Here is a 12,194-nt window from a genome sequence, read left to right on the forward strand (position 1 = left end):
TTCTGGGACCAATGTCTCCTCCTGAAGGCTCACTGAAATGTGTGCCAACAAAATGGATGTGTGCCAGGCGCTGGTGGCTCATGCTATATAACCCCAGCTACTCTGGAGGCTGAGATCTGAGGATCATGGTTCTAAGCCTGTTTGGGCAGGAAAGTCTGTGAGACTTTTATCTCCAATAAATTACTAAAAGCTGGAAGTGGAGCCACAGGGTAATTGGCAGGGCTGCCTGGGAAGGCATTTTTTTAGGGTGTAGGTTTAGATTTCAAGGAGCCTGGGGGCGGGGGGCATGTCACTGGGCTACTTGCTGTCTGCCATTCCCTAGCCAGGTGGCCTTTTTTTAGAAGATGCCATCTGTAGAAGTGACAAAGGAGGGGGAGGTGACAGTAAATGGGCATGGAGGAGGGGAGGGAAAGTGAGAACAGCCTAGGGGAGGGGCTGAGAGCAGGGTCTGCTGCGCACAGGGACCTGTGTGTGTCACTTACTGCCTTCCTGCTCCAATACCCCGGCTCTCTAAGGCCTGTGTAGCCTGCAGAAGGGCAGGAGGGCGTTGGGGCGGGGGGTCTGACAACTCTGGGGGGAGGCAACCAAGGGGTACAGAGCAGTTTGGACACATAAGGGGTGTGCCAAAATAGGGGCCTAATTCCTGCAAGGCATGCAGGGAAGATGACCAGGACCAGTCCATGCTACCAACAGGAAGGATAAACAAACAGAAAGAAAAACGAATGACGGGAAGGGTGCTCCAGTGGCCCTGTGGAGCTTAGCTATTACGTGATGCTAGCTGTCTTCTCAGAGGAACGTCCTCACCTTCTCCGCCGGAGTCCCTCAGCATTGTGTCTGCCACGACCACGATGGGACGTCTTAGGATATGGGCTAAGACGAACACGTGGAACTCCTCCAGGCTCTCATACACGGGGTCCTCCGAGTTGTCCACGCTAGGGAACAAAGCAGAGCAAGGCCATCACTGGTCCAGACCGGAAGGGGATGGAGGAAACAGAGAGGACTCTCTGTGTAGGGCCCGAATGCCTCTTCCTCAGGATCCTATCTCCACAGTCCTGAGCAGCCATGCCAACCAAGGCCAGCAAACACACCATCCACCTACCCATGGCGAGTGCCCTAGCTCTACTTTAAGTTGGGGCGGACTGGAGGGAGGTGAGAGCTAGGTCTGCTGTTACGAGGAGGCTCTGCACATAGCTCATCAGAGCCTGCGGCAGCCTAGGGCAGGGGTGTTTCTCTGGGCTGTTTAACAAGGGTACCCAGTGGGCATGGCAGGATGGAGTCTCCTCGCCTGACCGTCTCTACATTCTGTGGCACAGCTCTAAAGTATCCCTCAGGATGACGCCAGGAGCATCGGAGTCTGACAGGTGGCATCCGTGATCACGAACACCTGAGGAGCCTTTTAGCAAATGCCCAGATGGAAGGGGGTGGCGAGAGGTTGCCTGGATTTCCATCCTGTGAGTTAGAGGAAGGAAGTGGCTCTGGAAGTGCAATCCTCCCCTGCCTGTGTCCTCCTGGCTCCTGCTGGGACTTCGGAAAAGAGCGGGCTCCAGGAACTGCACTCACACCAACTGAGGTCCTCCAGAGAGGGTTGGATTCAAGATACCAGGCCTGCTGTCCAGGACAGCCACGAGCTGCCTGCAGCTTGTGATCTCCTGTAAGTCTCCATGGTGTCAAGGGCCAAACCTTCTGGTGCTTGGCAGACCAAACACTCTCTCCTTTTGGGGTGTTTTTCTTCCCTCCACACCTCCTCTGGAGGTGACATCTTGGCCTTCAGACCCAAGACAGCACACATTAAAGGACAAACCCTGGAAATGCTGTGGCTAAAGGCTCTGTGGTCACCCTGTTCAACCAGCTAGCTCTTCATTCCCATACTGCAACAGTCCAGCAGAGTCTGCAGGACCAAACTACTCCTAAATGTGCACAGAACCTTTTTTTGGGGGGGGGGGGCGGAGCAGGAACATGAATAATGGCCGTGGAGCTCCTCTGGGAAGTGCTGGGCTGCTTTAAAGACGTTCTGTTTTCATTGTGACTTGAAGCCACAAATTAAGTAGAGGAAAACTCAAACCCAGCAGCCAGAGTCTTCAGAGCCGGGCTTATGCAATGGCAGCGTGGGCACGAGCACACGTGGAGAATGGGCACGCTTGTCCTGTAGTATGCTACCACCTTGTCCGGAATCTAACACTCCATATGAGAACGGATGAAAATGTCACAGGGGAGCTGGGCACCAGTGGCTTGGGCCTGCAATCCCAGCGATTCAGGAGGCTGAGATCTGAGGATCATCATTTGAAGCCAGGTTGGACAGGAAAGTGTGAGACTCTTATCTTCTAGTAACCACCAAAAAGCCAGAAGTGAGGCTGTGATTCAAGTGGTAGAGTGCTAGCTTTGAATGAAAAAGCTAAGGGGCAATGCCCAGGCCCAGAGTTCAAGTCCCAGTTCTGGTATACACAACAAACAAACAAACAAAAAAGAAAATGTCCCAGTGCTTAATACAAAGGAATGTTTGTATGTTTGAAAGCTACACTCTTCCTGTCTTCTATACTTGGGGGGTTGGAGTGTACCATGTTCTTACACCTCTTCTGTCAACACTTTTCTAGGCTCTGGGTATCTGAAAGTCTGAGGCGTCTTTTGGGTGTGCAGGGGGGCACTTACCCCCCTCCAGTGCCTCCGTTCTTGCTGAAGTGTGTCCGTGGCTCGCTGGATGCCAGCTTCAGCAGCTCCGTCCACTCTCGCTCCCACTCCTCCTCCGTGTACACCAGCCCTGACTGACACAGAGGGAGGTCGGCTCAGGAGGAGGCTGGCACTGCCCGTCCTCACCATCCTCTCTCTTTCCCTGCCCGGGTAATCACAGTGGAACACCTGCACCCATCTAAGTCCCATTAGGACCCACGAGAGACCCATCTATTATTGGTGGTTCCCTCCCTTGCTGGGGCAATATGTTTTCAGAAGCCCCAGCCTGGAATTTTAGACTTGTTGGGAGTGTACCCACCAGCAACAGGTCATTCCCAGGGGCAGGGATGAGAGAATATTTTTCTTGGGGGCTCAGATGCGGTCCAGAAACCCAACCAGTGGGAGAAGCACTGAAGAGAGATGCACCCAATAGGCAAAAGCACAAGGCAAATCCATCCATCCATCCATCCAAGCACCCTGCCGGGGGCTGACCAATGAACAGTTTAAAGGGCCAGTGGCCACGTTCAGGCAGAAAGCAGGTAGAACTTCTCCTGGCAAAGCAAAGGGCTAATATCCACTCTAGTTAGGATGACCAGCATTCTGGATTGGGCTCACACACAGAGGCTGGGGGGCCGATGGCTGCACCTGACAGAGCCTACCATACAATTCCGAGTCACATCAGCATGGGAGGTATCTACCAAGGCTACGCTGTGGCCATGGGACTCCGACATGGGCTTCAGTGGAGGAAGGCCTGGCTAAGCTCAGAAGCTGTTCTGAAGACGGACGGGGATTGAGGGCCAAGCTCTGGACACCAGTGTGGCCACAGGCTGCACCTGGTGAGGATCCTGGACTCCAGCCAGGCCAGGGGGCACCAACCTCCTTGTTCTGCTGTGTCTGCTGCCATCTCCACCTCCGCTTGAGGGCTTCCCGCTCAGCACCTGTCCTCATCATGGTGTACAGAGCTTTCCGCAAAACCAGGTCCCGGTCATGAAAGCCCCACATCCCTGCAACCGGAGGCCATGAGGACAGAGGAAAGAGAAAGGGGGCGGGAAGAATGGATAAGCGCTGACTTGTCAGGCTGGCCTGCCACATCTGTACTGAGAGGCCTCACAGTGTTAGTGAGCTGTTCCGTTCTCATCACTAGCTCTCCACTCTCCTCCCCCTCAGGCAGGTGAGTGAGGCAGTCCCTCGCTCTCCTAGCAGAACAATATCAGACAAGAAGAATGCTGCTTCGTTCTGAGACTTGCAGATACCCACCCTTGCCGTGCAAGTTTGCTTTGAGAGATGCAATACTCTCCATGCAGGTCTTGTGTTTGGGTGACAGACTGCCTCTGGGAACAAGTTGATGACATGATCTCATGTAACACTCCACTCCAGGATGGCCACCAGCATCCTGGCTTCCTCTAATGACTGTGGATCTCCTGCCTGAAGCTCTAAGGCTTCTCAACTCTGAGAAACTGTGCATCAGTAGATACCTCTGCACACATCTGGACCAGAAGAGGGAGCTTGTCTTTCACGGAGAGTGTCTCCTTGTGTTGCATACTAAAATAATAAATAAATCATCTCTGAGTAAACGCTCTGCACAGTTCAGATGTGGTCAAGAAATGCAACCAATGGGAGTAGCACTGAAGAGAGTTGCAGCCAATAAGAAAAAGAATGAGGGAAATCCATCCATCACCCATCCATTTATCCATGCATCTATCCGTCTATTAATCATCCATTCGCTATGCATCAAACAAATTATCTGTCGCCCATCCATCTATCATTTGTGCATTTACCCATACATGCATGAATCCATCCTCTATCCATTTATCCTTGCATCCATCCATCCATCCATCATCCATCCAGCTATGCATCCATTTTCTATCCATTTATCCATTCATCATCATCCATCCATTTACCCATGCAGCCATCCATCCATCATCCATCCACTTATTGATCAATCGATGCATGCATCCATGCATCCATCCATGCATCTAAGGCGCTGGGAATATGCAGAACACACACAATAAGGGAGAGCAAAGTGAGTCAGCCATTAAATGAGCACATAATGTACAACGTCAGCACCTTAAAGAGCAATAAAGCAGATGAAGACAGCGTGGTGGGCGTATTTGTGAGCAAAGGCAGGAATGGATGAAGGAAGGAGCTCACTTGTCATCTCCGGCAACTGAAAGGCCAGGGACAGGCTCTGTCTAGAGGGTGGCCCATTTAGCACACTTGAAAATGGCAAGAGGAAGAGGTGGCTAAAGCCAGGATGGTGGGACAAGGCAGAGAGGAAACAGACAGGCTTTCAAGTGAGCTGCGAGGCTTCAGAGGGTGTGACCAGAACTTCTCATTATTCGTGGAGGCTCAGGCTGCCAGTGATCCCTAGATACTCAGTAGCCAAAGATTCCTGTGGGCTGTGCAGTTGCCAAGGCTTTGGTCTTTCTGTATAGGACAGATGCAGGAAAATGGCTCCTCAGGCTTCCATCAGCTCTCTTTCTGGACTCTCCAGGAAGCTGTGGCTCTCTAAGAGCAAGTTCTTCTCATATTCAGAATCTCCTTGTTTGCCTCAAAGCCTGGCTCCTAGCTCACAGTGTCAGCAGACATTCAACAAGAGTGTGGCGACTGTTATTTGGTCATTATGGGCCATCATGGTTCTGTGGGGTTTAGCTACACCAGCACAGAATGGAAGCATAGTGAAGGCTGAGTATCCCTTATCTGAAATGCTTAGGGCCAGCTGTTTGGATTTTAGATTTGTTCATGTTTCCACATATATAATGAGAGATCTTGGTTACAGAACTGAAGTCTAAGCATGAAATACATTTGTTTTTAGAAACATTATACACAGAGCCTGAAGGTAATTTATATTTTCATAATTGTGTGAATAAAATAACTTTGTTGGCATGGAATTCTCTACCTGCAGGATTTGGTTGGTGCTGAAAAAAAGTCAGATTTTGGATTTTCAGATTAGGGCTGCTCAACATGTACTAGGATAAAAAGAACAATGGCCTATGAGCTATGCATTAATTTTGGCATTCTTTTTTTTTTTAGTTTATATTTTGTCGGTCATGGGTCTTGAACTCAGGGTGTTAGTCCCTGAGCTTCTTCATTCAAAGCTAGTGCTCTACCACTTTGAGCCACAGTGCTACTTCAGTTTTCTGGTGGTTAATTGGAGAGAAAGAGTCTCTTGGACTTTCTTGCCCTATCTGGCTTTCAACTATGATCCTCAGATCTCAGCCTTCGGAGTAGCTAGGATTACAGGTGTGAGCCATTGTTTTTTTTTTTTTTTTTTTTTTTTTTCCAGTCCTGGACCTTGGACTCAGGGCCTGAGCACTGTCCCTGGCCTCTTCTTGCTCAAGGCTAGCACTCTACCACTTGAGCCACAGCGCCCCCTCTGGCCGTTTTCCATATATGTGGTGCTGGGGAATCGAACTGAGAGCTTCATGTGTAGGAGGCAAGCACTCTTGCCACTAGGCCATACTCCCAGCCCTGAGCCATTGTTTTTAAAGCATTCTTAGAAAAGGGCCTGACAGCCTCAGTGGGCCATGGCTCTCCTGCAGAGAGAACAAAGCTGGGAGAAGGCTTTCCCTTTGCAGGTTGGGAGGGCCATCATGTTCCTGGAAAAACACCATCAGATGGTGCCGCAGTGACATATGGCCTTTACCCTCCTGTGATGCTGGTGAGGACAATGACTTTATACACTGAAGTATCTCAGGGACAAAGCCATTGTTAGGTCTGAGGCTTTGCAACAAGGCTGCCGTTGGACACACGAGATATTTCTCCTTTTTATAATCCTTCTCTAGGGTTTATATAAAACAAGGTAAAATGTATCCAATAATAGTAGAACAGCTAGTAATCATAAACATTATGATGATAAACTACTAAAATCATGTCTTTTAAAATGAGAATAATAGCATGGAAAATTCTCAACAAAACTTTAAAGCGTCTGCACGTTACAATTATTATCTGTCAACTTAAGGTAAGATTATAGGGGTTGGAGTGTGGCTCAGTCCGTATAGCACTAGCCAGTGAGCAAAAGTGTCAGGTACTGAGTTTGAGTACCGTGGGGGGTGGTGTGGTGAGGGGGTAGGGGGTAGGGGTGGGGGATGCCTCTGTATCCTCTGGGCCTCCCTCAGCCCTTGTCGGACCCTGAGGCATTTTCCTCCAAGCCCTATTGGGTCTCACCACAGCCTTCTTCTTGTTGCATGGGCTTCATTTCAGATCTAAGCAGAGATCTGGGCCTGGTTGGATCACAGTGCCCATTAATTCTACATTTACGTGGGAAGGTGAAGTTGCCCAACAACTCCATTCTCATATGAGTGACAGAGACTGCTCTATAGGACTGATGAGGAGCAACTGGCCTTTTACCAGGGTCTCTGATATGAATCCAGACCTGCTATCAAAACTGATGCAGCCTTGTGCGTGTAAAGCTGGGCCTAGAGAGGATGACTGAGTTCCCAAAAGGTCACATGACCTTGGGTTATCTCCATACTGTCAAATACTGCCATCCACACCAATCAATTCTTTTTTTTTTTTTGCCAGTCCTGGGCTTTGGACTCAGGGCCTGAGCACTGTCCCTGGCTTCTTTTTGGTCAAGGCTAAGCACTCTGCCACTTGAACCACAGTGCCACATCTGGCCATTTTCTATATATGTGGTGCTGGGGAATTGAACCCAGGGCTTCATGTATACAGGGCAAGCACTTTCGCCACTAGGCCATATTCCCAGCCTCCACACCAATCAATTCTTATCAAAATCTTAGCAAGGTTTTCTGCAGAAAGGATTATTATTAAGAATCTGGAAATGTATACATCAGATAAGTAGAGAAAAAGGAGTCCATAAACCTTATATGTGCAGTGAATATATTTAACCGAAACATTAAAGCTTCCTGCTGGAGTGGCTATTTATGATCCAAAAGTACATATCTCTGTTGGGGAAGGTTGGGGATGAATCTTCTGTATATTTTGACTGTGTTGAGTCTTCTGGGCTTTATTCAAGTGATACCTACACCAGTCTATGCATTAGTTCAAGTTCACTGTTAGTCTACATTATAAGTCTATTCTTAATATGTGGCCCCACAACCACCCAGCCTTGCTCAGCCTGCCTCTTAACACACTACTGATTCCTTCCTCTTTCCTTTGTATCATTTCCCTGCCCGGAATATTCTTTTCTCTTTTCAACTTTTTCAAGTCTCCTCCAGCAAGTCCTCTTTGATGCTCCAGGCGACTGTCTTGAATTCCCATTCGTTTGGCTCCTGCTCAAGGGCTGTATATCTATCAAGATGGGGATTGTCTCAGGTAAATTCTGTCTCTCCACTAACCCAGTCAGGCCCTTAACCAGAAGGGCCACACTTGTAGGCTCTATTCCAGATGACAGGGGCATTGGGACTCTCCTAGCCTGTGGCTGTGTTTCAAGCCCTGCCACGCTCAGCCATGCTGTGGCGCTTACCCAGTGAGGCGGCATGTAATAGGCAGTTCCCATCCCCTGTCGTGGCCAAAGGAAGAAGCCGTTTACAGCTTGTGCACACAGTGGACCACCAGTTCAGGCGACCTGGAACAGAAGCTCACTTTAGAACAGCAGCCCGGAAAAAGGCAGGGACCAGGTGTGTGTTCTGCTCCGTAATCGCACACATCAGGGAATCTCAGCACAGAGGTGGAGGCTACGCTTCCTCAAGTAAAATAAAGATAAAAAAGATGGACACATTTAGGAGGCTTTCTTTTGCCCTTTGAGTTTTCTAAATTAGCTCTTGTAGAAGCAACATTTATTAACATCGTCTGTCTGTCTCAAAGCCTGTAGAGTCAGTATTTAAGATAACTGTATTATGAGAAGCAAAAAAGACAGCTAAATGTCCACACCAGTAGACTTTGATGAGGTAGATCTAGGTAATATAATACCTAGAACTGCCATTCAAAGGGCTATACAAAAGCTAACACTTAAAACCCAATGATAGCAGGATTTTATGGGTCATATGTGCAAACCAAGCACTTGGGAGGCCGAGATAAGAGGATCGAGAGTTCAAGGCCAGCCCAGACTACATAGCAATGACCCTGTTTCAAATAAAACAAAACAGAACAAGGCAAGGTGGCTCCAAACCCCATCCAATCTCCTCTAGAAAATAGTATTACGTTAATACCAACACAAGATGAAGAAGGTACAGAAAAGTACACACCGACATCGCTCATGGATTTGCTACCCAATTCTTAACAAAGTGTAAACAAATAGCATGCAGCAATATATACAAATAATTACACACCATGACCAAATGGGATTTGTTCCACGGGTGTGAGGTTGGCTCCATATATGAAATTCAGTCAATTAAAATAACTCATCATATTAATGAACTGCAGCAGGAAAAATATAACATGATCAAAATAAAGAGGAAAAAGTATTGGAAGAATTTGATGCTCATCCATGATTAAAAACTCTCATAAAACTAGGATTAAAGTGGGCACCTGTAGGTCATCTGTCCTCTGAGATACTCAGGAGGCTGAGATCTGAGGATTCAGGTTTGAAGTCATTTCAGGCAGGAAAGTCTATGAGACTCTTATCTCCAATTAACTATCAAAAAGGTGGAAGTGGCGCTGTGGCTCAAGTGGCAGAGTGCTAGCCTTGAGCAAAAGAAGCTCAGGGAGAGTGCCTAGGCCCTGAGTTCAAGCCCCAGGACTATGGTCCCCAGCCTCCCCCCACCCCCCGCCCATTTCCGCAAAAAGAAACCCAACTAAGTCCTCAACTTAATAAAGAACATCTATAAAAACAATACAGCTAACACCTCAATAATGAAAGAGTGAATGCTTGACCTCTGTAAGTGTGGGGAATAGGAAGGGTGCCCACTCTCATTATTATGAATGCTAGAAGTTCTAGCCAGTGAAATAAGTAAAAAAAAAAAAGAACAAAACTGTAATACAGATTGGAAAGGAAGAAATAACATTATCCTTAGATGACATGATGGTTTATGTAGAAAATGAGAAGGAAATAATAAACAACTTATATAATACTAATAACAATAAGAAGTTATCTTGAAAAAGTCACAGGATATACACACACACGCACACATACACACACAAACAAGTTGTATTTGTGAATACTAGCAATGAATACATAGGAATACCAATGAAAATATAGCAGCACGAAAAAATGACTTGGGTACGCTCTAAGATAAAACTTTCAGCATTTGAATGTTGCTAATATGAAATTCAAATGAAAAGAAATTAAAGAGCTAAACAAATGGAGAGACGTACTACTGTTAAAAAATTGGAGTGTGTGTGTGTGTGTTTGTGTGTGTATGCTCACACATGTGCATGCTGATACTGGGGCCTGAAATCAGGGCCTGAACACTGTCCCTAAGCTTTCTTTTGCTCAAGTCTAGCTCTCTACCACTTGAGCCACAGCGCCACTTCTGGCTTTTCTGAGTAATTTGTGAGTCTCATGGACTTTCCTGCCCTGGCTTTGAACCATGATCCTCAGATCTCAGCCTCCTGAGCAGCTAGGATGACAGGCATGAGCCACCAGCACCAGACAAGACTTACTAATAAAAAGTGTTAACTGCTTTCAAAGTAGAAATTGTGAAAGATAAAGTATAAATACCGGAAGCAGTACTTGCAAATTAAGGCTCTCAAAAGTGTATTTAGTTTAGAGTCAGTTAGAAGCAGTGTGTTATTGCCTCAATAACTCACCATGTTGCCAAAGTTTATTATACTAAACCTTGTGGATGCTTTGTTTAACTTGGATCCCTACCTGCTCCCCAGTGCTTTTTAAAAAAATTGTTAGTATTTAGTAATTCTGGTTTAATGTGAAGTGGTTCTATTGACATAAAGTAGCTATGCCCTTAAGTCTAGATGAAATGTATTAAAATGAACATTATGAAATTAAAATGATATGAAGATGCTAATGTGTATGCTAACAATTGGTATATTCTTACCACCTGCAAATCATCTTATTTAAAAGCTAAATGAGAAACGCAATTAAGAGCCTTAATTAACAGTACCACCGGATGGCCTGCTGGAGACATAATCAGAAATAACATGCAATCACTTAGTAACTTCTCTTTCTCTGGGCTGTGAAATAGCAACTTGGCTCACCTGACTTTTAAGATGTCTTTTTATAAACATCCAGGCTGGGAGATATTAAAATTACATTGCTACAAAGTAAAAGAAAACGACAAGATTCTTGCCTACAAAGACATAAAACCCATCAGAGTGTCTGGAATGCCTGCGAGCCTGACACATTTAATCTCAAAGTAGGGTGTCCTCATTCGCCCTGTGAACTGGATCTGAGCCACTCCTGACAACAGCCAAAGGGAGCAGGGGTAGGGCGTGGTGGGAAGGAGAAGGAAGGGCATGCGCTCAGGCAAGTGGTCTGCATTTATGTGGCAGACCTGATGGTTCATCCAGAGCCACAGCTTTCCCCTCCCACATTCTCTAATGGAGCCAGCCCCTTTCCCTGGCCCCTTGGAATGAACGCTGACTAGCCTGCCACCATCCATTCAACTTCAATTCCTTTGCTGGGGACTGGCCACTGCATGGCTGAGCTCTATCACCTGACCCCTGAGACCGGAGAAGGGGGCCTGTAGTGAGTGACAGCTGGTAGGAAGGCATTGCTCATTCCTCTAATTGAACAGGACCTTGTCAGGTTAAGGTGTATGGCCGACCCAGTCACAGCCAGCCTGGATCTCGAAATGGAGCTGGGGAAGGAGGACAGGAGGTTGGTGTGTGGGTTCTTGAGCAGTCAGATCTGCCATGAACTTCCCTGTTTGTAGGTGGAGTGTGAGGGTTAATGAATTCGTGATTTAGAGCCCCTGCTGGCTGGGTTAGTGTGTCTTCCTACTCACAGCAGAACCAGCCATCAATCTACAATATTTGTGTGTATGTGGGGGGAGGAGAGGATGCATATTCCCATTCTACAGAGGAGGAAACTGAGGCTCAGAGAGAACAAATTGGTAACAGACTATCGTATCCTTGAAGGAGCCATTGTTCACCAAGGACACTTTGGGAGCAAGGCTGATCTAATATTCCATTGGGAGTAGAGAGTTTGTGGCCAGCCAATGTTAGTTCCTCGGAACCCTTGTGATTTCAAGAACATTATTCTTTAACACGGAACAAAATTGGAACAAGGCCCGAATCTAAGTGTGCTTGAAGTCATATTCCTGCCTACCTTCCCATCAAGCTTCCAAAGGATCAGACATTTTCTCTCTGCTACTCTTTTTCTCCCTTCCTCTCTCCCAGTTCCCTTTTCTTTTCCTCTCTTCCTTGTTCCTCTCATTCTATTTTCTTTCCCATGAAAATTGTATGAGGCACCAAGACCAATTTACCCATCACTCAGAACCTGATGGATGTCTGCCCTCTCCTTTTTTCCTTTCAAAGCTGGGTGAGGGAACATAACTAAACACAAGAAGCAGGGAAGATCAAATTCAAGTTCCCTCCACACACTTCCCCCCATTTCATTCTCATTCTGCCTTTCCTAAAAGTACCACCAATTTGAATTTGGTAATGTTTTCATAATATCATAGGAAGACAATATTGAGAAACACATTATACACCCAAATCTTCATGGC

General features: G+C 46.9%; 1 protein-coding gene across 1 annotated transcript in view; it reads right to left on the reverse strand.

The window, feature by feature from the left end:
- The window catches only part of Otud7a (OTU deubiquitinase 7A), a 170,050-nt gene that overhangs the window by 11,352 nt on the left and 146,504 nt on the right, over positions 1-12,194 (reverse strand). The window contains exons 9-12 of the mRNA XM_048329608.1: positions 8,093-8,194; positions 3,541-3,668; positions 2,647-2,759; positions 805-932 (exon numbers count right to left, since the gene is read on the reverse strand). Of these exons, the coding sequence (XP_048185565.1) occupies positions 805-932; positions 2,647-2,759; positions 3,541-3,668; positions 8,093-8,194 (471 nt within the window). The remainder of the gene's footprint in view (positions 1-804; positions 933-2,646; positions 2,760-3,540; positions 3,669-8,092; positions 8,195-12,194) is intronic.

The sequence above is a fragment of the Perognathus longimembris genome, chromosome 20 (assembly GCF_023159225.1).
Source record: "Perognathus longimembris pacificus isolate PPM17 chromosome 20, ASM2315922v1, whole genome shotgun sequence".
In the NCBI taxonomy this organism is placed as follows: domain Eukaryota; kingdom Metazoa; phylum Chordata; class Mammalia; order Rodentia; family Heteromyidae; genus Perognathus; species Perognathus longimembris.